Source organism: Pseudorca crassidens, chromosome 5 (genome assembly GCF_039906515.1).
Source record: "Pseudorca crassidens isolate mPseCra1 chromosome 5, mPseCra1.hap1, whole genome shotgun sequence".
NCBI classification, from domain to species: Eukaryota; Metazoa; Chordata; class Mammalia; order Artiodactyla; family Delphinidae; genus Pseudorca; species Pseudorca crassidens.
In genome coordinates this window covers 67,351,953-67,378,157 of record NC_090300.1, presented here as the reverse complement: position 1 = coordinate 67,378,157, position 26,205 = coordinate 67,351,953, and the positions used below count along the sequence as shown (strand labels likewise).

Sequence of the window (26,205 nt, the reverse complement as noted above, 5' to 3'; positions counted from 1 at the left end):
AATTAGGAAAGGAAATAAAAGTCACACACACAAAATTTTAACGTTAAAGGAAAAGACTGATAAATTAAAATAGAAGTCACTAAAAACCAAGTTAAAAGACATGCCATGATAGACTGGAAGAAGGCATCTCCAACATATAAAATCAGCAAAGGACTAGAGATCCAGAAATTAGAAAGAACTTCTAGAAATCACTAACAGAAGGGCAAAACCTCAATAGGAAACTGGGCAAATGACATGAATGGATAATTCAGAGAAAAGAAAACCCAAAGTGTCATTAAAGATATGGAAAGATATGCAATGTTATGAGTAAGCAATGATAATCATCACACTGGCAAAAATTAAGAAGTCTAAAAATACTAGAAATCAGCAAGGATGTGGAAAAACAGCAAATTTCAAATACTGATGATGAGACTGGAAACAAATAAGAAATCAACTTGGCAATATGAACAGAATTAAGCTACTGTATTGTCTAAAGAATTCCACTTCCAGGCATACTATTTAGAGAAATCTCAGATGGGCACAAAGAAGGCATGTACAAAGATGTCCAAAGTAGCATTGTTTATAATGGCAAAAGACTGGAAACACTCTGAATGTCTGTGAATAGGAAAATATATAAACTGCGGCACAGTCATTCAAGAGACTATTATATGATCATTAAAATGAATGAACTAGAGCTATATGTATTAAAAACTGAAAGATAAAAAATTAATAAAAAAGCAATTTGCAATAGGATGTTACTGTATGATACCATTAATACAAATTTTAAAAACATACAGAACTGTACCTTGTGTTATATAGGTAAATTCATATACAGGAAAAATTTTTAAAACGGATGGGAAGGATAAACTTCCCATCTTCAGGTTGGCAGTAACCTCAGGTGAGACATGACAGATAAAGGATGCTTTATTTCTAAAACAAACAACAAAGATCTGAAGCCAGTATGGCAAAACATTAACATCTATAAAGTTGGGTTGGTGGGAATATATGTACCCATTTTGCAAATTTCTATGTTTTTTGAAATATTTTATAATTTAAAAAATTTTAATTGTGTGGGCAGTTTAGGACATGGATGCAGAAATACGGGTTACTGTTTCATGAGTATTGATAGCAACAATATAAAGGTAGCTTAAAAACAAATTTTAAACAGGGAACATATTAGCCTCATGGTAAATTAGAATATGTGTGTATGTATACATATGTACATATGTGCATACACACACACACACACACACTCATTTCAATTTGGAAACAGGAGAAAACAAGGAAAGAGAATCAAGGCAATGACTGTGTAATTGCCTTCTAGCCTTGTAAGTCACATGGCACAACAGGACTATCTAACCATCAGTGCCTGCAAGTAGAGCTTAGTTTTTCTCTCTTAATATTTTTACTGTATTCCTTTTTCTATGTTTACCCTGTTGGCTAGAATGCCTGTGAAACTTGATGAACAACAATGATGGACATGTGTTGTTTCTGACTCTACTAGAACAAACAGAGAGGCAATAACACAGCAATGCAGAGCATGAACGATGGAGTCAAACTATCTGGGTTCCATCTCTGGTGCTAGCACTTACTAGGTATAAACTTAGCCAACTGATTTAATGTATGAATCTCCCTGTGTTCATCTGTAAAATGGTGAGCAATAAAGAAAAGTTTACTCTTGCCTTCTCTACATTACTGGTCTTACCTGAATAGTTTCTTCTAGGCGGTAGCACTCAAGGACTTGCAGTGTCTCTATAACCTGGTTTGGGCTGAACTGACACAACAGCTCAATGAACTGCTCTGTAATACAAGGAGATATCTGCAGCAATTCTTGATTTACATGAATACCTTCCCTGAAAACAGAAAAGGCAAGACAGTAGCATTATTTAATCATACCATAATTAAAGCTACAGGTAAAAAGTATGTTACCTTAAAACCAAGACTACCTTTTGATCAAGTAAAATCATGAATTAAAAGTCTTAATGTTACTTAGGTTATTAAGGTGAATTATACACTACATCAGAAACATTCTAAATCACAATATTTCTCAATTTACATTGAATAATTAAGGAAATGATATTCAGTGGAGGCTCCTCTAAATCATACCTGAAGTTGTACTGTTGCTCTAAAAGAAGCAAAGATGACTCAATTTAGTTTAAACAATTTGATCCATGAGTAACTATACATAATAAGCCATCTTCTAGTCTCAACAACTGTCCCTACTAAACTTCCCTTATAGCACCAATCACATCATGTTGTAATTACTTCTTCAATTATCTATCTTCTCTAAAAGACTATAAATTCTGTGAGGGTAGGCACCAGTACCTTCTCACTAATGAATTCGTAAAGCCTACAACAGTGTCTTCCATGTAGCAAGGGCTAATTATTTGGTTGTTGTTAAAACAAATAAGTGGATGAATAGTAGGTTATACAAAATTTATGGTTCATTTGCCTTGTATGCCAGGCACTCACAAAGCCCACTATTCATAATGCCTACACAAAAGCTGTGGGAGTATTCGTTTTACCATGGTGGACACTACTGGAACTATTTAGAAAAATCAACTGCAGTTCATTGGAGATATAAGAATCATCTTCTCTCTACCTTCAAAAGAAGTCAGTTTCTTCTGGGAGTCCTATCTTCTCTTCAGAATTTCTCAACTAAAGCTCCTTATATAAAGAACTGGAACAGCATTAGTAACATACAAAAAATTGCTACAAAAACTCCCTACAAACAAAAGTCCAGGACCAGATGGCTTCACTGGGAAATTCTACCAAATGTACAAAGAAGAACATATACCGATCCTTCTCAAACTCTTCCAAAAGACTGAAGAGGAAGGAATACTCCCAAAGACATTCTATGAAGCCACCATCACCCTGATACCAAAACCAGACAAAGATACTACCAAAAAAGAAAATTAAAGGCCAATATCTTTGGTGAATATAGATGCAAAAACTCAACAAACATTAGCAAACCGAATCCAACAACACATAAAAAAGGTCATACACCATGACCAAGTTGGACTCATCCCAGGGTCCCAAGGATGGTTCAACACATGCAAATCATCAATGTGATACACCACATCAACAAAAACCACATGATCATCTTAATAGATACAGAAAAAGCATTTGACAAAATTCAACAGCCATTCATGATAAAAACCCTTACAAAATGGGTATAGAGGGAACATAATAAAAGCTATTTATGACAAACCCACAGCCAATATAATATTCAACAGTGAAAAGGTGAAAGCCTTCCCATTAAAATCTGGAGCAAGGATGCCCACTCTCACCACATCTCTTCAACATAGTACTGGAAGTCCTAGCCACAGCAATCACACAAGAAAAAGAAATAAAAGGTATTCAAATTGGTAGGGAAGAGGTAAAACTGTCACTGTATGCAGATGACATAGTTTTCTACTATATATAGAAAACCCTAAAGACTCCACACAACAAATACTAGAACTGATAAATGAATTCAGCAACATAGCAGGATACAAGATTAACATACAGAAATCGGTTGCATGTGTTTACACTAACAATGGAACAGCATAAAGGGAATGTAAAAATTAATACCTTTTAAAATTGCATCATAAATAAATAAAATATTCAGGAATAAACCCCATCAAGGAGGTGAAAGACTTACATGCTGAGAACTACAAAACATTAATAAAGGAAATTAAAGATGATTCAAAGAAATGGAAAGATATTCCATGCTCTTGGATTGGAAGAATCAGTACTGTTAAAATGGCAATACTACCCAAAGCAATCTACAGATTTAATGTGATCCCTATCAAATTACCCATGACATTTTTCACAAAACTAGAACAAATAAATCTAAAATTTATATGGAACCATAAAAGATTCAGAATTGCCAAGGCAATCCTGAGGAGGCATAACCCTCCCAGACTTCAGATAATACTACAAAGCTTCAGTAATCAAAACAGTGTGGTATTGGCACAAAAACAGACATACAGATCAATGGAACAGAATAGAGACCCCCAGAAATAAACCCACACACCTCTGGTCAATTAATGTTCAACAAAGGAGGCCAAAAAATAAAATGTGAAAAAAGACAGTCTCTTCAGCAAGTGGTGCTGGGAAAGTTGAACAGCTGCATGTGAATCAAAGAAGTCAAAACATACCCTCATGCCATGCACAAAAATAAGCTCAAAATAGCTTAAAGACTTAAATACAAGACGAGACACCATAAAACTCCTAGAAGAGATCACAGACAAAACATTCCCTGACATATATTGCACCAATGTTTTCTTAGGTCAGTCTCCCAAGGCAATAGAAATAAAAGCAAAAATAAACAAATGGGACCTAATCAAACTTACAAGCTTTTGCACAGCAAAGGAAACCATAAACAAAAGGAAAAGAAAACCTACAGAATGGGAGAAAATATTTGTGAAGGATGGGACCGACAAGGGCTTAATTCCCAAAATATACAAACAGCTCATACAACTCAACAACAAAAGAACAAACAGCCCAATCGAAAAATGGAAAGTCAACCACTAGAAAAAGTTTTTTAAAAGAAGTATAATTAATATACTAAGAGAGACAAAAAATGGAATCATATACAAAACACTCAGTTAAAGTCAGAGGAGGCATAAAAATAGTAGGAAACAAACAAAAAGAAACAAAAAACAAGGGTGATGAATAAAAAATTGTATAAACAGAACAGAAGAAAGGGTAGGATTTTGTAAAAGCCACAAAGTACCTTAATATGTGTCCTTTTCATTGTAAATAGAAAAATATGGGTATTTGGAAAGATTTCTTTAAATATCAATGAAGCAAAGTTTTTGAAACTTTAGTTTGTAGCACTCACATGCCAGTTTTCATTGTTTCAGAAATTCTAAAAGCAAAGAGCAGACCATTCCAAACTCCTAACAATTGCTCTCATTTTTATTATTAACGTATCAATCTAAATTTCTATTATTAACTAAGCAATTAGTGGGGGCAAAGAATATGGTGAGCATTAAGTTACCTACATCTAACCACACCATCTGATTATCATTCAATCATACACACAAACAGTATGTGTGCATACCATTTAATGTTATGTATTTTTCCAGTTTAGCATTATTTAAACATTCACATTGCCATGTTTGCCAATTTCGTATTTAATTATGTTCATATACCTTACCATTTATATAGCTATCTCCCCCATCTACTTTTTAAAACAGTTTTTTCACTATATAAATGTTAATACGGATATTTCAATATTAACTACCTTTTTCTTATGGTATTTCCTTAAAATATATTTTCCAAAATGGAATCACTGGATCAAAGCACATGTACAACCTTAGAGCTCTTAATACATATAGATAAAACTATGAAAAGAAAGAAAACAAAGTGGAAGAAAAGGGAGGAACACATATTCAAAGGGTGGGCAAAACAACCCTGTGTAGTGTATCCCATGAACAAAAAGTTCAGTACTACTGAGGAATAAAGGGGAAAAGAGAAATGGCAGGATGGAAGAAAATTAAGCTGAACCAATATGCCTGAATAAGATCAAGAAGGGTCTTTTACACCATAAGGAGTTCAGATTTTACCCTGGATAATGGAAACTAAAAGAACTTTGAGAAGGTGAAAGGGAACACTATCATTATTTGCCTATTTGAAAATGGAAGTAGAAGAATTAAGAAGGCTGGTTAGGAGACCAGCAAAAAAGACCAGAAGAGAGATACTGAGGGCCTGAACCAGGGCGGAGGGGGTGGACAAGAGAAGGACTCACATGTAAGAGATATACAAGAGGTACATTGTGATGACTGACTGGTTCTGTGTCGCATGGCTGAGAAGGTGCAGTGGAGTTGGTAAAGGAAAGTTAAAAATTCATCATCACACCAAGGATTTTATTTAAGACACTTACACTGCAATTGCCTCTGAAGGCAGGGTCCCACCTTATTCACCATTTTATCTCCCATGCCTGTCACAGTGCTTAGTATGCTGTAGTTACTCAGTAAATTTTTAAATAAAATAAATGGGTGGATACAGCCATTTGCTAAGAGAGAAAATAAAGTAGGAGGAACAGGTTTAGACTGAGTATAATTTTGAGTATAATTCTGAGTATAATTTTGAACCATTTCAACCTCTCACACATTGCTTAGCAGATAGCAATCTCATTATAAAGAATTATTAAATTAAGGAATAAAGATATAAATGCATGTAAACTATCTATCCATCCATCCATTTACCTAAAAGAAGATTAGTAGATGATGATGTGTTAGGATTTAGAAGGTTGAATTTGAGCTGCTGGCAAAAATACTAACAAAGATAACGATATCTGGTGGTGAGCCTGGCCAAGCAGACGGCACTCACTGAGGTAGGAATGCATTTTTATATGTCAAAGTTCATGAATATATATAATGTTCTATTTTTTTTAACTTTGAAATATGCTATTTCAACACTGTGTCAACATCTTAAAATATCCTTTCAGAATTATCCACAGAAACAGTGACAGATTCAATTTAAATCCAATGTATAACCATTTCCATAATCTATGTTTTGCTCCTTGGCAAAGATACTCATTTCCTTAGCAATGTTCAATTTTTACTTTATTTTGATTAAAGACTTAGAAATACAGTACAACGTTTTATGTTTTTTTCCTGCAAGAAAATCATACCATATATTTCAGAGGCCTCCAGGACATTGTTAACAAAGGCTAAACGGACATTACCAAGAAAATTGTACTGAGGAAAATATTGTGACTGTAAATACACTTGCACATTCTCTTTATTCCTTATGAAGCTCATAGCCCCACAAAAACCATCAGTGTCCTTTAGTATTATCCTTCAAGCATCCCCACTGCACAAAGGACCTGCATCTGGATGTAAGTATATCAGGAGAAGTCCTGTGAGAAATCTTGGCCAGCAGGAATGCACACAGGGAGCGGGCGTGGGGTAGGGCTTTATGTAGCAGTTGTCCCAAAGAAGGGAATTGGAAGAGGATGCAAACCCTTTCTCCCAGGCTGTTGGCCTCAATTCAGGCAAATAATTTGTTTCTGGAGGATTAACCTCCCTCCCTTCAAAACTATCTAATCCTTCTACATACAAATGCCACCAATATCTTTGTAGGTCAATTAATTCTACAGAGGACATTATTTACAGAGCAAAGGTAACTTAAAGAAATTGGATAAAGAAAATAGAGAAATACACATGAGAATTCAACTAGATTATTAGTTCCCTAAAACATGCTGTTGACAAAATAAGTCACTCCTTTAGAAACAACTCAATAAATACATATAAATGTTAAATCAAATGTGCATAAACTACACACACACACACACACACACACACACACACACACACAGAGGAATGAGGATCCTACTAACTCAGGGTTTTGGGGCAAGAGCAAAAAAAAGCAATTTTCTGCTATGACACATATATATAAGCAGTCACCATCTCAAAATAACTTTCTTTCATTTTCTCTACTCTCTAGAATGCTGCTATAGGAGCTTCATGAAAGGAAAAAACTGGAAGTTAAAAAAAAAATCCTATTGCTTAAGAAGAACAGAAAGGGAAGAATCAAAGGCAAAAATAGTCTGAAGTTGTCTGCCAGGGAAAACTGCTAGGCAGTACCAGTCTATCTATTCTTGATATTCTTTTGTCCCTAAATACCTTTTTCTATACTCCTCTAGTTTCCCACTTCAGTTTTCCCAGTACCTGGAAAGACTCTAATCCTTTACTTGAGATTAGTTAACAGGCGTACTCATTTACAAAGGCTAAAGTGTGATGGGAAATCATTCAGAGACTTAATGTAATCTAGTCCACACAACCTTTCTTCTTACCCTTGAGGTCAACTCGTATTGGAAAAGGGTGTTTTCATCATTGTGTATACTTCATTGTATTCATATGTTAATTGTACACTCCCACTGTAAAAGTGTCACATTGACAAGCAATTAGCAATTAGTTGTGATTGTTTTGATTGGGGCATAGAAGAAGGTAATTCTAGATTTAAAACATCTACCTAGGCATAATACTATATATCCGAGTGTGCTTATAAAGTGTAGAGCTTAAAGAAGTGTGTGCACCCTGCAACCCTTGAAAGAAGAGGACAGAGTGGAAGGAGGCAGAGTTCAAAGGGCATCAAAGACAAACTTTCTATAATTCAAAACTTTGTCTAAGGCAGGCTCAAGAAGCACCTCCTCCTTACCTCCTCTGAACTCAACCTTCTTAACCTTGCTCTCCCCCTCAAGCCAGAATTCAATGTACGTATTATTAGTGATGGGGTTCAGGACATGCTTCCCCAAAATATGGTATGTTAGCATATTGAATATTTTAAGCTCAAGGAATTTGAGAAATGTCAGGTGCAGGAAGGACTCTCTGCCCTTCCCCTTCTCCTGTGAAGCAGATCATAAGACCATCTTAGGAAAGGTACTCTCTTTCTGGAGGAGAGGCGCATCCTCATCTCTGAAAATGGAGGGACACTCAGAGGAATCCAAACAAACGCGTCTTGCTAAGTCTCCCCCAGTTTATCATCCTTAGCTCATATCCTTCAGTCCCATCACATTTGCCTATGACTTTCTACCCTTCATCAAACCTAGCACAAAACGCTCAGGTTTAAGTACGTCTTCAGGTCTTCATTTCCTTATGAAGACTCCCGGGTCACGTGAAACACTCAATAAATTTGTATGCTTTTCTCTTCTCAATCTGTCTAGGACACAGAAGGGTAGAAGAAAAAAAATTTTTCCCCTCCCCTCACTGGTATTATTTATTTACATTGTGGGTCAAACAGGCTTTTATGGGTTAGTCTGGGACACCATCATTTAAAATACTGTTTATATAAAAATGATTGTATTGAAATGCCAAACATCAAATTTAAAATAAATTTACAGCATAATCTTAATGGACGCCTGCCTCCTATATAAGACATAAAATAAGAGGATAAAGTATTGGGTTGGCCAAAAAGTTCGTTAGGGTTTTTCCATAACATCTTACGGAAAAACCCGAACAAACTTTTTGGCCAATTCAATATGATGGATTCTGGACTGGGACTCTCAAAGCGGAACACTACTAGATTTTTGGCATCCTGGATATGGTGGATCAATTTGAAAGAGTGCTCTTTTTAAAGGTGGAGCTCAAGTTATCTGTCTTGTTAATTCAAGGTTCTGTTAAAGAAAAACTTATCCATGATGCTTGTTAAAACAGTAAAGCAGAATTTATTCGGACTCTCATGATAGGGAACACTACAATGGGGTATTGCAGTAAAGGAGAGAGACTGGGCTCAACTCAAATACAAGAAGAAAAAGTAGAGATTATAGCCATGGGGTGGGAGTGGGGCAGTCAATGGATGGAGAATTACTAGGAGGGTAGGATAATTCTTTGAAAAACTGACCTAACAGAATTCTTGCTGAAGGCAGGCCAGGATGATCACATATTACCTGGGTGTGTGTGTGTGTGTGTGTGTGTGTGTGTGTGTGTGTGTGTGTGAGAAATTTGGACAGATATCAAGGCTGATCACATATTGAGGGTGAGGATTCTAGCTAAACTGACTTAGCAGGATTCTTGCTAAAAACAGACTCTACAAAAACAGAGATGGAAGCCCAAGGTCAGACCTAGTGGAGCAGAGGGCTCAGAGGAGGCTGACGAAAGTTTGGTCAAGGGGAGAATCTCTGTCAACTCTTCATTTCTCTAGGCTAAAGCAGAGCTGGCCATTTAGCTGTTGTCAAGAGCGAGGACATTCCGGGTCATATTGCTTTTGGGAGAGAGGGAAGAGTCAGGACTGTGGGTGCACTGCTTCTCTCTGAAGTAGGTGAGAGAGGGCCTTGCAGCTGAACTGATATGACAGAAAGGAATAATGGGTGACAAGTTAACTTAGAGTTAATTATCCTGGGTTGGAGTTAGTTTAGGGAGATAAAATACACCGAGTAAATGTAAAATTATTCGTGGTTCGCTAGTGAACAAAACAACTTTCATAGTACTTCTAAAGGATCTTACCTATAACATATTTACAATCTAGGTATAGGTAATAACAGAGCAAGACTTTCCATGGAAGACCTCTGATACTCTTGTGATTTGCCATTTTTATTACTGTGAAGTTTAACTAAATTCAATATCAAAGCAAATGACTATATTGATATTTATATTACCTAATACTTTTTCTTAATTAAAAAAATTAAGATTTGGTCACCATTGTCTTCTGTACTTTGTTACATGTGAGAAAAGGTCGAGTTCAAAGATGCACTTCTCTGTCCTTCCAGCCTGAGTCTCTCCAGGTAGGATGGATGGAGAACAAGGACTTGGTTAAAATAAATTATCCTAGGGGAAGAGGAGTCAGGTCCTAAGAGAATGGATCTGACACTGGAGGAAGCAAAAGAGGAACAGAAGGAATTTTGCTATGGGAAAAAACGTACAGGGGCTCCAGAGAAAGGGCTGGGCCCTCCTTCCTCTTCCATCTAGCTCAGTCCTCCTCGGCCCCCTCCCCCTTCTCTCAGCTGCACCCCCAGCTCCCCCATCCTTCTCTCAGCTCTCTTCCTTCCCTCTTACCCCTAACCCTAATTCTAAGGTATCTCCTAGTTAATTCTAGGGGTAGACTAGGGCCCAAACTGGATCTGAGGGAAGTACAAATGATTCATAAAAATAAAAATAGATGTCTAGCTTCAGTAATTTCTGAGAACAGGGAATTAAAGCACAGATACTTTGAAAAGGTATTGAACTGAAGTTCAGGAGGGTATGTAGTCAGACTGCTCTTCTCAACATCTGCATATGCACATCTGTATGACTAAATTTAAATGAACCGTAGCCTGCTTAAGGTTTAAATGACTGAAATTTCAAAAAATTATTACAATCCACAAAACTCCTGGTATTTAGGTATTTAAAAATAGCACAGAATACTAGAATAACCAAAACTTTCTATTTTTATAATATTATCTCTAAAGTAAGTATATGACCATTTCCAATGGCTAGTGTACATTTTAATGCAACTTAAAAATTTGTATGTGTGATGTGAAAGCTATGTCACCCTGGAATATTACATTTAGGCCAGTGATGCTTAACTCTAGAAGTATATCACAATGATTCTGTGGGGGGGGGGGCCAGGCAACTATATTTTTTTAAATTTCTTAGGTTATTCTGACACACAATTCTGGTTAAGAGTGACTGTCTTAGAGGATGTTAAATACTACACTCAGCTCCCAGTGTACTCCACGTTGTCACAGGAAGACGTTAAGATCTCACATATGGAGCTACTTTGCTAACAAATCCATTACTAATTTCATCATCTCCTTGGGTTAGTTTTTATTTGATGAGTACTACAGCAGCACTTAAAAAAACATTTAAACTTTCCTTCTCACACCTCCAGGAAAGTTATTTAAAACTAAACAATTCAAATAAAAGTTTAAAAGGTAATACAGGGCTTCCCTGGTGGTGCAGTGGTTGAGAGTTCGCCTGCTGATGCAGGGGACACGGGTTCGTGCCCCGGTCCGGGAAGATCCCACATGCCGCGGAGCGGCTGGGCCCATGAGCCATGGCCACTGAGCCTGCGTGTCCAGAGCCTGTGCTCCGCAACGGGAGAGGCCACAACAGTGAGAGGCCCGCGTACCGCAAAATAATAATAATAATAATAAAAATAAAATAAAATAAAAGGTAATACATTTAGAGGTGGGCTGGGAACTAGGTGTTTACTTTGAAAAGTAAAGCTATCAATCTACAGCATGGAAAAAGGAATCAGAAGGAGTGATGCTACCAGAGACAGCAGAAGCTAGATGGTCATCAAATTCTTCCTGAAACATGTCCTCATGGCACACCTTCATTATTTTCTTTACATTGATAACAACTCATCATGTATGCTCATGTTCAAATGGAAACAAAAGTATTCCTTCAAGATGTAATCAATTTTCCAATCATGTACTTAGAATAATCTCTGTAACTATTACTCCTGCTAATATTAAAAATCAAGAGCTGACTATACTATTTGGATATCATGAGCCAGTTTCTTCAACTCAATTTATTTCCTTTGATTTCTCATCTATGTATTACGAAAAACTAAATTTTATTAACATACCTTGGGTCAAGAAGACTCCTCAAAAATTTGAAAAGCAAAACCTCGTTCTGAAGAGAAAAACAATAAAAAATACAATTAAATATTAAAACGAATTCTTCAAACTATGCCATGGTAAATAACTCTAGAATATCCCTTTAAAAAGCACACACGCATATGACTACTTCCATTATGCCCTCTGTACAGATCTAAGGAATTCTAAAGAATCATTTGGAGGTCATTTTCTCTCAGTAATTCTAATCATTGTCACATACTCAATTTTGAGAGTAGAAGAAATTCAAACACCTTGGTTATTGGTACCCCACCCCTGCCAAAAAAAAAAAAAAGGCCCTCTATTGAGACAAATCCCTTAACAGTTCCCAGCATGAAGACCCTTGGAATGGCAGGTGCTCTGAACTGCTCTGGCTACAATGACGGGTACACACTGCCTCACCTGGTCCTCCTTGTGACAACAGCCAACTGTGAGACAGTTAATCTAGGTGTAGTGGGAAGCTGAGGCCCAAACAACAACCAGTACCAAAAAAGCTCATTAACTCCTCAATATAATCAACTACAGAAGAGATGGCAAACAGGTTAGCAACTAATATGCAAAACATCTGGCTTCTGTTTCTTCCACTTTTTAGCTATGTGACTTTGTGTAAGTCACTGACTCTCGTAAGCCATTTGGTTTACTTATGTGAAAAAGAGAACACCAATATCTTCTCTTCCTCCTGCACAGGACAGAGGTGAGAATTAAGTGAGATAAATCTTAGAATACTATATGAATATTAATAATGTTTCTAAGTTCTTAAGAAAGCTAAGCAAAAATTATTATAGTTTTGTTTTCCTTTTTTCTTTATTTTTTGACACATTCTACTTCACCTATAAAAAGCAGGGGATCTCAAAACCAAAAAGGATTAGTGTCATTTAGAATATAACATTTTAAATATATTTATCAGTCTTTGATTTTCTATCTTTTTCCTGGCCTATCACTTTGTTTTATTTTACATGGCTTTCCTTCTGGTTATACCTTAATATTCTGGCTTATTTTTCATTTCAAGAATTCTGAAAATAATTGGTCGGAGGCATATTTCTTGCCATCAAAAGTGAAGGTAATTCATAAAATTTGTGTGGGATTCTTACACAATCAATAAAGCTCTGCAATAAAAAAATATTTCATTTCTTTAAAAGGAATGTGTAAGGGGCTTCCTTGGTGGCACAGTGGTTGGGAGTCCGCCTGCCAATGCAGGGGACGCGGGTTCGTGCCCCGGTTCCGGAGGATCCCACCTGCCGCGGAGCGGATGGGCCCGTGAGCCACGGCCGCTGGCTCTACGCGTCCGGATCCTCTGCTCCGCAGCGGGAGGGACCACATCAGTGACAGGCCCGCGCACCGCAAAAAAAAAAAAAAAAAAAAAAGGTAAATTTATACCCCAATAAAGATGTTTAAAAAAAAAAAAAAAAAAGGAATGTGTAAGACTCCACAAATAGTCCATGGTCAAGAGCCACCTTTTTTGTGTGTGTAAATTATTTCAGCTTTTATATATTTGTCTAATGAATGACATTATATTCATTTACCTAGCCTCTCTACCTCTAAATATTTTAAAGCCTGTAGGAAAAAGAAAATCCTGCAATGGATAATCTTACATTTTTTTAAAAAAATGTAGATCTAGTTTTGTTTTGTTTTTTAATATTTATTTATTTATTTGGCTGTGCCAGGTCTTAGTTGTAGCATGCAAGATCTTCATCGTCACCTGCGGGATCTTTAGTTGCAGCATGAGGGCTCTTAGTTGAGGCATGCGGGATCTAGTTCTCTGACCAGGGATTGAACCTGGGCCCCCTGCGTTGGGAGCAAGAAGTCTTAACCACTGGACCACCAGGGAAGTCCGATAATCTTATATTTTAAATGACAATAACATCACTATAGACAAGAAGATTCATCAAAATTGCTGACTTTTAAAAGGCGGAGATGCTCTGTGGATTGAGAGTAGTTTTAGCAGAAATGTACCCCCTTCACTAGAATGGACTGGATGACCCTCCATGTACTTCCTCAGGATCCTGGGCAGTCCTCTATCATCATTCAAGTCAAACTATTCTACAATTATCTTTTGGCTTATCTGTCTTCTTGAGCACAGGGATACATTTACAGTTGACCCTTGAAGAGCACAGATTTGAACTGAGTGGGCTGACTTACACGTGAATTTTTTTCAATAAATATATTGGAAAAAATTTGGAAGATTTGCAACAATTTGAAAAAACCTGCAGGCTAACCACATAGCCCAGCAATAGTGAAAAAATTAAGAAAAAGTTAGGTATGTCATGAATGCATAAAATATACGTAGATACTAGTCTATCCTTACATAGGCATGAGTGATAATAAATATAAAATATGCCTCTCTCTCTCCCCCTCTCTAGTAATCGGAGAAACTGCATGTCAACCCACCATCACATGTGTTTTTTTAAAAAAGTAACAATGTTTCCAATACTGTATCATGAATATGACTGTAATACTGTATGCTATAAAAATTTTATAACAATTCACTCATTGGTGTATACGTTAGGCTACTGTGAAGCAATCATATCAATTACACTAGACTACCATAGAGCAAACATTTGCTTTTTCATTATCAATGTATGAATTGTTATACCTGTAAACAAATACAAATTTCTTTTTCACATCTTTTCATTTTTGATGTCTAGTGTTAGTAATATGTATAACAGTATTTTGTTTAAGACAATATTGATATGGGTACTGACAGATGATTCATCTTATAAAAAGATGACATAAATGTACAGTATTGATAAGTTTACTTCAGTACTGTAAATGTATTTTCTCTTCCTTATGATTTTAATAATATTTTCTTTTCTCTAATTCACATATTCTAAGAATACAGTATATAATACATATAACATACAAAGCATGTGTTAATTGACGGTTTCTGTTATTGGTAAGGCTTCCAGCCAACAGTAGGCTATTAGTAGTTAAGCTTTTGGTTAAGTCAAAAGTTATACAAGGATTTTTGACTGCACTGGGGCTGGCACCCCTAACCCCCGCATTGTTCAAGGGTCAACTGTATATGTTTTTGTATCCTTAGCACTTTATCGTGGTTTTGGCCCACAGCAGGTACATAAATATTTATTGAATTAGTGGATGAGTCCTTATCTTGATTTAATGGACTTCATCATGCTGGACAACCAACCCTACATCTGGGAGTCATTTTTAACTCCATCCATCACATTCAACTAATTTCCAAGCCCTATACATTTTATTTCACAAACGTATCTTCGACCTGTCCTCTCCACTGCCACTGCTTTCATCCTGTCCTCACTGTTTTTTGCTGAGACCTTTTGCCTTCCAACTGGTCTAACTGTTCTCTCCTCCATCTGCTCTCTTTGCCAGTCCATTCTCCATACTACAGAATTAATTTTCTATAAAATGAATCTAATGGTATAATTCCTTTGCTTAAAAAACTTCAGTAATTCTCCAGCACACAGAAGATATAGCATAATTTCTTAGCATTACATATAAGATTGTTCAATATCAGCCCCAAAAGTCTATTTCCCAGTCTCTATACTTTTAACTCCTTCCCTCCAATATACCTTTGTAAGCTTAATCTGATGCTTCTTCCAACACCGTCTTTACCACATCATCCTCTGAATATGCATGTTGCTTCCAGACTTCATCAAGTCTTTACATACCCAGAACCCTTTATCTAGAATGCCCTTCCCAATTCTCTGCCTAAAAGACTGATACCAATTATTCAAGACCCATTTCAGGCATATGTGGGAACTCTTGTCTGCTTCTCTCACACAGTCTGTCACTCTCTCCTCTTATTCCTACAGCACTTTTTTACATATGTCTGGTGTAGAGCTTATAACACTGTGCTGTGGTTATATAAGTGCTTCTCTGTTCCACAGGAAAAATTAAGAAAAAGACTGTATTCTTATTTGTGCCCCCCAGAGCCTACTATACTGTGGGGTACAGAGTGGCACCATGGTACTGTGTAAATGAATGCATTCCACATCTCTGTCTCATGTCAGCTGCCTCCCACTCACTGCTTTGGTTTCCTTTTTGCATACCTAACCCCTACTACTATTACTGCTACTTGAGGACTCTGGGTTGTGCTACATGTTCCTGTCATTGTCCTATTCCCTATCTCTATCACTTGTGGCCATATGGTAATAAGCAAAACTCACCACTAGCACTGCCACAGTAGTGACAAGTGAAATACTAGGTCCGTTAAATAGTACTTCAAACTGAGCATCTCAATATTCAGCATTAATATACCTGTATTCTAGCTAAGATTGTCCGAGAAAAATTCTAAATAGTCAGCATTGGGACTTCCCTGGTGGCACAGTGGTTAAGAATCCACCTGACAATGCAGGGGACATGGGTTCGAGCCCTAGTCTGGGAAGATCCCACATGCCCCAGAGCAACTAAGCCCATGTGCCACAACTACTGAGCCCAAGTGCCACAGCTACTGAAGCCCATGGACCTAGAGCCCATGCTCTGCAACAAGAGAAGCCACCACAATGAGAAGCCTGCACGCCGCAACGAAGAGTAGCCCCCGCTCGCCGCAACTAGAGAAAGCCCGCACGCAGCAACAAAGACCCAACGCAGCCAAAAATAAATAAATAAACAATAAAATAAATTTTAAAAAATTGTCAGCATTAACCCAGTAGGAGGATGACAAATGTCTGAATAAATAACATGAACCCTGAAGAGAATATGGTTGCAGTCACTATAGCAAAAGATATGGAGAGGTGGGGGGATGGGGGGAGAGGACCCTCTGTGGATTATGATTTCTAGGTAACTACAGGTTGTATTTCCAAAAATATTTCTGTGATGTTAATATTTGTTATGCACAAAGATGAACTCCCTCATTTCTAGACTCAGAGCTTATCACACAACTGCTTCCAAATACACACACACACACACACACACACACACACACACACAAACACACACACAATGTGTAGAAAATGCTATTAAAAGACAACTATCAACTGAAGAAATCACTATAGTCAAAAGTTCTTAGGTGGATATTCAATAATTGTCTCTCCACTAGATGTTTCTTCCCAGTATATTTTGTGAAGTTTACCTGAAGTTTTTTAATGACTGTTTCAATCTGTTCAGAAAAGTGAGTAGCAACCAGCTCTGCAGCTTTACAGGGCTTCAGGCACACAAGCTCCTGTAATGAAAGAAAAATATAAAATAATCTTCAATGTTAAAGTTAAATAGAATTTCCACAGACGTGAAGTATGATCACCTATCTCAATATTTTCATGAGCTTCTGCACTGCATTTCAGGAAACCTCAATAAAGGGCCACAATTTAAAGACATATTGCAAATGAGTAAAATTAGAAAAGCATCATGTAAAAAATCAGATTTTGATATGAAAGGTAATTCAGAATTCTTAGAAAATGAAAGTACTAAAATTCTGGATTTAGGCCATGATATCTACAGGATGAATGGAAGGAACAAAAGCTTCCCGAATTCTCTGCCAGCGAATTTACCCTTGAGCTTAAAGTAATAACTTAAAGAAATGGAAAAAAAAAAGAACATAGCTGTAATTTCTCTAGCTAAGAATTCTAAAACTTTACCTCTGATGCTTGGTAGATTTTGAAACCAGAGGTGTCTTAAGAAATCAACTTCAGGTCATAAGTCTTAAATGAGACTAAGAGGTTGACCACTGTTAATAAGACCTATTTCTGTCAAATCTAAGACTTCCAACCTGCCCTCTCCTGAACTTTCCTAGACACTACAGGCTTTCCTTTTCTTCTTGAAACTCTCTTCTTGGTTTCTGTGATCCTATTCTACCTTTTCAATTGCATGTTCCATGGCTAAAATGCCAAGACTGGCTATAGATCAACATATTATATTGTCAAATAAAAATAAGACAAGTTATTGTGATGGCAACATTTGTGATATGTATCTAATAATTTTGTGTTAGTATGTGCATATTAATAATACTTAGCTGACACAAGTTACTGTAGTTCAAACTACTTTTATACAATACATCTCAAAACAGAGAAGGCACAACTAATCAATATCACATATGAAAAGGGGGATATTACTACTGATCTTCAGGCATTAAAAAGATAAGAAACTATTATGAATTAATTTATGTTGAAGATTTAAATATTTAGTCGAAATGGATAAATTCCTAGAAAAATATAATTTAATAAACTGATGTAAGAAATAGAAAACAAGGGCCTCCCTGGTGGTGCATTGCTTAAGAATCCACCTGCCAATGCAGGGGACATGGGTTCGAGCCCTGGTCCAGGAAGATCCCACATGCCGCAGAGCAACTAAGCCTGTGCGTCACAACTATGGAGCCTGTGCTCTAGAGCCAGCGTGCCACAACTACTGAAGCCTGTGTGCCTAGAGCCTGTGTTCGGCAACAAGAGAAGCCACTGCAATGAGAAGCCCGCGCACCGCAACAAAAGGGCAGCCCCTGCTCACCGCAACTAGAGAAAGCCTGTGTGCAGCAACAAGGACCCAATGCAGCCAAAAAGAAATAAATAAAAGAAATAAATTAAAAGAAAAAAGAAATAGAAAACATGCATTCATTTTTAACCACTAAAGAAACTGAATGAATAGTCAAAAATCTTCCCATATGAAACACTACAGGCCCAAATAGCTTCACTGGTAAGTGCCCAGCAATCATTTAAGGAAGAAATAATTCCAATACCAATTAATCTCTTACAGAGAATAGAAAAAAGGAAGCTACTTCAGCTCACTGTATAAGGCTAGCAAAATTTTGATACCTAAACTCAGTAGAACAACATAAGAAAGGAAAGGAAAATTATAGATCAGTCTTAATTGTGAACACTAATAAATAAAAAAAAATCCAACAATATACAAAAAAGAAAATATATCAGATTCAAGTTGCATTTACCCATAGAATTCAAGGCTGATTTAATATCAATAAAATTTATGACAAAAATAGAATAAGGGAGAAAAGATGATAAAATTCATTCATGAGAAAACTGTCAGCATAGTAGAAACAGAAGACTTCCATAAAAATCTTTACAGTAAACATTGTACATGTTAGAAATAAAATTTTTAAAATATCATTAATAGGCTTCCCAGGTGGCACTGTGGTTGGGAGTCTGCCTGCCAATGCAGGGGACATGGGTTTGAGCCCTGGTCTGAGAAGATCCCACATGCCACGGAGCAGCTAAGCCTGTGTGCCACAACTACTGAGCCTGCACTCTAGAGCCTGCGAGCCACAACTATTGAGCCCGCGTGCTACAACTATTGAAGCCTGCACACCTAGAGACCATGCTCCACAACAAGAGAAGCCACCACAACGAGAAGCCCACGCACCGCAAGGAGAGAGTAGCCCCCACTCGCTGCAACTAGAGAAAGCCTGCGTGCAGCAACGAAGACCCAAAGCAGCCATAAATAAATAAATAAAATAAATTTAAATAAACAAAAATAAAAATATCATTAACAATAGCACTGTTATGCTAAAATATATGAAGTTGTGACAGTAAATCTAACAGTAGATGAAAAGTCTCTACAGAAGAAATTATAAAACTTTACAGAAAGTTATTCCATAAACGGTTACACCAAATGGTCATAAGGTGGAAGACTCACAATGTAAAGATGTCAATTAAATTAAAAATGATTGAAAGATTCAATGTAATCCTTGTCAGAATCATAAGGTTAGAAATTTCTTTTGGCGGAACTTGACAAGCTGATTCTAAAGTGAATTTGGAAGTAAACAGCCAATACTCTCTGAAAAAACATTAAGACTTATTATAAAACCACAATATTTCAAGTAGTGTGGTACATGTAGAGACAAAGACCAATCAAACAGAAGAGAGCCCAGAAAGAGACAAAACACAGAGATCCTTGGTATACTTATGATAAGGTAGCCCTGCTGAGCTTTTAAAACAATTGTTGCTAGCACATAGATCAATGGAACAGGACAGAAAGCCCAGAAATAAACCCACGCACTTATGGTCAATTAAACTACAACCAAGGAGGGAAGAATATACAACGGAGAAAAGACAGTCTCTTCAGTAACTGGTGCTGGGAAAACTGGACAGCTACATGTAAACTAACGAACATAGACAATTCTCTAATACCATATACAAAATAAACTCAAAATGGATTAAAGACCTAAATGTAAGACCAGATACTATAAAACTCCTATAGGAAAACATAGACAGAACACTCTTTGACATAAATCATAGCAATATTTTTTTGGAGCTATCTCCTAGAGTAATGGAAACAAAAGCAAAAATAAACAAATGGGACTTAATCAAACTTACAGACTTTTGAACAGCAAAGGAAACCATAAACAAAATGAAAAGACAACTTACAGAATGGGAGAAAATATCTGCAAATGATATGACCAAAAAGGGATTGATTTCCAAACAGCTCATACAGCTCAATATAAAAAAAAATTGAAAAATGGGCAGGAGACCTAAATAGACATTTCTCCACAGAAGACATACAGATGGCCAGCAGGCATATGAAAAGATGTTCAACATGGCTAATTATTAGAAAAATGCAAATCAAAACCACAGTGAGGTATCCCCTCACAGATCAGAATGGCCATCACCAAAAAGTCTACAAATAGTAAATGCTGGAGAGGGTGTGGAAAAAAAGGAACCTCCTACACTGTTGGTGGGAATGTAAATTGGTGCAGCCATTACGGAAAACAGTACAGAGTTTCCTCAAAAAACTAAAAATAGAACTAACATATGATCCAGCAATCCCACACCTAAGCATATACCCAGAAAAAAATGAAAACTCTAATTCAAAAAGATACACGCACCCCAATGTTCATAGCAGCACTATTTACAATAGTCAAGACATGGAAGCAACCTAAACGTCCACAGACAGATGAATGGATAAAGAAGATGTGGTATATATATACAGTGGAATATTACTCAGCCATAAAAAAGAATGAAATAATGCCATTTGCAGCAACATGGATGGACCTAGAGATTATAATACTAAGTGAAGTAAGTCAGACAGAGAAAGACAAATATCATATATCACTTGTATGTGGTATCTGAAAAAAAAATACAAAGGAATTTATTTACAAAACAGAAATAGACTCACATACATACATAGGAAACAAACATACATACATAGAGAACAAACTTATGGAAGGGGGAGGGATAAATTAGGGATTTTGGATAAACAGATATATACTACTATATATAAGATAAATAACAAGGACCTACTATATAGCATAGGGAACTATATTCAAATATAGTTTATATATTCAAATATATTAAAATATCTTGTAATAACCTATAATGGAAAAGAATCTAAAAAAGAAAAAAATATATATATGTATAACTGAATCACTTTGCTGTACACCTAAAACATTGTAAATCAACTATACTTCAATTTTTAAAAAGGAGGAAAAAAGGAAAAAAACCTTGCTGGAGAACTGGGCATCCATATTTTAAAAAATTAATTGGGGGGCTTCCCTGGTGGTGCAGTGGTTGAGAGTCCACCTGCCGATGCAGGGGGCGCGGGTTCGTGCCCTGGTCAGGGAAGATCCTGCGTGCCGCGGGGCGGCTGGGCCTGTGAGCCATGGCCGCTGAGCCTGTGCTCCACAACGGGAGAGGCCACAACAGTGAGAGGCCCGCGTACCGCAAAAAAAAAAAAAAAAAAAAAAAAAAAAATATATTAATTGGATCCCCACCTCAAATCATATACAAAAGTGGATTCAGGTGGATCTAAGATTTATAGATGAAACAAAAAACAAGAAAGCTTTTAGACAATAATATAGGACTTCTTCAGTACCGAAGGAAAAAATTGATTATTCTGACTACTTAAAAAAAAAAAAACTTTTCTTAAAAAGAACCATAGAAAAAAAGCCACAGAGTAGAAGATATTTGCAACATGTATCACTGAAAAACAGACTAACATCCAGGATACATAAAGAACTCCTACATCAATGAGTACAAGATACATTCTAACAGAAAAATAGGCAAAAGACTTGAACAGGGACATCACAGAAAGGAAATTTAAACAGCCAATAAATATGAATCTATCAATCCCATTAGTAATTAAGGATATGTAAATTTAAAACATAATGAAATATCATTATTCATCCACTAGACAGACAAAATTTTAAACTCTAGCAAGAATACAGAATCAATGGAAAATCTCACACATGCTGGCATCTGCTTAAGTTTAATATATTTATCCCAGTTAATTGGCAACTACAGACCCTAGAACAGAGATTATCAAATGTTAACATGCATCAAAATCACCAGGAGGGCTTGTTAAAATGTACTGCTGGGCCCTGCCCCCAGAGTTTCTGATTCAGTAGGCCTGAGGTGAAGACTTAAACTGCATTTCTATCGAGTTCTCAGCTGATGCTGTAATGTTGTACCAGGGATCAAACTGAGAACCACTGTTCTAGAGAAATGCATGTGGTAGCTGTGTTCAAGATGCATATGTAAGCATGATCCTGGATGGACTACTTTTAATAGTCAAAAACTAGAAACAACTGAAATGTCCATTAACAGTATAATGGATAGACTGTGATATACTTGTAAAATTTAACACTATACAGTAATAAAAATGAACTAGCTACAAACAATAAAATGTATAAATTTCTCAAAATATTAAGAAAAAGAAAATACAGAGTATAACTCCATTTATATAAAGTTCAGAAACAGGCAAAACAAAAATACATATTTTTAGGGGTGCAGGCAGGTGCAATAACAATATATAAAAGTGCAATAAATTATCAGAAGAACGAGGGCAATGAATATATTAGTAAGGCAGTGAATTGTGATAAGAAAAGGATACATGGGAATAGTCTGGGATACTGGAAATAACTCTATTTCTGGGATGTTGGCTTTTTAATATTTTTATTAAACTGTACTTTTATGCACTTTTTTGTTTCTTTTTTATATTTCAAAATCAAAAATATTTTTTAAAATCTCATGAAACATGTGTTGTCCATATTGGAAAAAACATCTTTACCAGAGATTCTTTACCTGAAATCTACAGACCCAATCTAAGAATGTCTTTTAGGGAGTCTGTGGATCCCTGAAATAGCAAACGAAATTATGCGTCTGAGCACATGCACAATACTATGAGGCACAGGACCAAATCTTTCACTAGATTCTCAAAAGAGGTCTCTAACCCCCAAAGTGTTAGGAACCACTAATCTATACACTATGTAGACTGTCTGAAAACTTTATAATGAGGACTTTCCCCCTACGTATTTAATGTTGATTTTATTTACATTACCAAAGCCACACAAGTCCTTCAAAAGAGTCTATAGATTTCTAACGTGGCCTTAAGAAGTATTAAAAAGTTCAAGGTGAAAAAATGCGCAGATGTGGGAAAAACAGCAGAAATAATTGCTGTGCAGAAACAATACTTCTTACTTCTCCAGTATGAGTTTTCTGCTGAATAATTTGTTTGCTCATTGATTAATTCATCATGTTTCACATTATGTGGAGAGACACAGCTTCATTTCTGGATGTCTGGAGTCCATGTGCTCAAACCACTGCATAATGCAGATGAAGTGAAATGAACAATGAGGCATAATGTAACTATGGAGACTTAAAGGGGATGATGAAAGGAAAAAGAATACAAAATGATTAGAGGAAAAAAAGATATAATTCAAAGTAGAAGAAGGTTTTCTTGGGTTCTTTCACCAAGATATATTGATCTTATTGTTAGCAGGAATACGATAAGACTAAATTAATAACATATATATGTTCTCAATCCTTTAGATGAAAGTGTGGAAATTACTTCAGCCCACTGACTGTACCACCTTTCACACCAGATGTTTTACATAAGATGCTGTTCACATTTCTCATCTTTCTAAACGTTACAATTATCAGGAACTAAAAGTATTCACACTACATGCAGTGCTTTCTCAAAGTTTCAGAGCTCTTATTTTTCATATGTAAAAGAATTTTAAAACATGTTGCATAATCATATCTTTCACTACATCTCTAAACCCATCACCAGAAGTTACCTGATCCTTGCTACAAGGAGGAGGAGAGAAACTCTGTAGATATAAATGTTATTTCCAAAACTCAAATTACCTCAACATCCTTCATTACTACTTTTTTTCAATAATTAGTGACCCATAATACAGAACAGATTAAAACAGATCTCTAGCTCTGTTGGTTTCTGAGGAATACTGTATTTATGAACCTAAAGAAACTAAAAGTGAGGAGTGATTTTTGGGCCTCTTTTTAGAATGCATTCTGATCACATGCTCATCACACACGTATTTGTCTCTCCACTTAGGCATCTATAAGCAAGTTTTTAAAAAAGAACTTTTAGTTTCAAAGTCAACTCTTGCATTCTTGTAGAACAGCATGCATAAACAAAATCAGAATCATCATCCTCTTACATAAAGAAGGGAAATACATCAGAGAGAACAACTCATTGCAGTAATGTTTCTAAAATTCCATCAGGTGACTAGGGGGAATGGCTCCGTCATGCAGTAGAGAAAAAGATCAGTAGTACTTTCAGAATTTCTAAGAACACTGTAAAAACCCACTAAAATTCCAGTTTGTCAACTACCTGGTTGAACATGAGTTATTTTCAAAAGTCATGATATAATAAATTGTATATGACATGGGTTTTACGAATACAAATGTGAGGTACAATTATCTGAAAAAGATGTTACTCCTCAAGCAAATCAATATAATACCTCCAACTGCTTAGTTAGAAAAATTTAATTTGGGAGATATCCATACAAATGGGAAAGTTTTAAAAATTCTGTTGAATCAGTACCTCAATATGATCCATTGCCTTCTGCCATACAGACTGCTTCTCCTCTGCGCTGTGTCCAGGAATGGATAAGATATTGTGAATGTAGTTAAAGACTTCTTCCTGAAAAGCACAAGACAATATAATTCATTCATTCATTCACTCAAGCAATATTTAGTCACTATCTACTAACTGTACCAGTCTTGGTAAATATCTGTTATTTGGAGATGGAAAACCATTTGGAGATAGTTAACTGATGTACGACTGACTTAGAAAGAGTAATTGTTTAAAGTTTAGGGTAGATTCTTAGAAGTTGCAAATCTGTTCCAATTAATGTTAGTCTCAATTTCATTAACCTAACAGTGAATATCATTCTTTTGCTTTGGTGGTCTCTGTCCATATTCCCAATTTCATCTCAAATCACTTTTGCCCTTGCCCGTTATGCTCAACTTACAATGATCTAAGCTTCATTTATACGATCTCTATTCAGTGCCTTGAACATGTCAAAAAATTTTCCCACCTCGAGATCTTTGCATATACTGTTCCTGATCCTGCAACATTTTTCTATTGGCTCTTGGCTTGACTGGCTTCTTCTCAAATCCCAAAACTCAGTTTATAAGTCATTTTATCTGAGATTCCTTCCCTGGCTGCTCTGTATAAGTCAGTTTCCCCATTATCCTCTCATGGTGCACCCAGTTTCTCTAGCGCTCATCACAATTTGTAACTAAATATTTGGTTTTCTTACTGTCCATCTCCATCACTAAACTATAAGTTATAAAATTACAGGAACTATATATCTGTTTTAATTATCAATATATACTTGGCTAATAGCAGGCACTCAATTAAGCCCTATTGAACAATGAACAAAACTTTAAGTCAGCAAACATATGTCCAAATATTTCTACTGAATAGTTATTTCTTCTTGATAAGGGGAGGAGGGGGACTGAGTAAGAATAAAGGGTAAAGGTGTCTCTTAACTCACCTCTCTTAGTGGGTCACGTAAGTAGCAATCAATAATTTTGTCATACTGGTGTTCTCGTTCATACATAAATTCACAAATTTGATAGCTAGAACATAAAAGGAAAAACTTCAGTGTACCAAACAGTCGGGTGGTTATTAGCTTATTGTTTCAAGACATTTGCTCAGGCATAGAGGTTAGTATTAAGGAAAATGAATATAGTAGATGTGATTTCTATTGTTAAATGAAGTTATAGTACCTGCCGTTCCTCTAAATATATGTTTAAGATGCTGCTGAATACTACGTTTATAAGAAATTTCAAAGCTGGGTACAAAATAAATGTTAAAGCAACAATGCGTCACATAAAAAATAGTTAATATATTACATATCAATATAATCAATTATATGAAATTTCCATATTCAGAATTAAATATGTCAAATGAAATATTCAACAAACTAAATAGTAGTGCTAACATATTGCATCTTATTTGCTATGTTAAATTCTGCATTGTTTATAATATATATAACTGTCAAAAATCTATGATATACCATGGAAATTTTA

General features: G+C 36.1%; 1 protein-coding gene across 7 annotated transcripts in view; it reads right to left on the bottom strand.

The window, feature by feature from the left end:
• VPS8 (VPS8 subunit of CORVET complex) overlaps positions 1–26,205 on the bottom strand; it is a 306,350-nt gene that overhangs the window by 118,357 nt on the left and 161,788 nt on the right. For all 7 annotated transcript variants that reach the window (XM_067738310.1, XM_067738309.1, XM_067738314.1 and 4 more), the window contains 5 exons: positions 25,668–25,752; positions 24,710–24,808; positions 17,058–17,147; positions 11,983–12,029; positions 1,685–1,832 (listed from right to left, as the gene is read on the bottom strand). In XM_067738310.1, the coding sequence (XP_067594411.1) occupies positions 1,685–1,832; positions 11,983–12,029; positions 17,058–17,147; positions 24,710–24,808; positions 25,668–25,752 (469 nt within the window). The remainder of the gene's footprint in view (positions 1–1,684; positions 1,833–11,982; positions 12,030–17,057; positions 17,148–24,709; positions 24,809–25,667; positions 25,753–26,205) is intronic.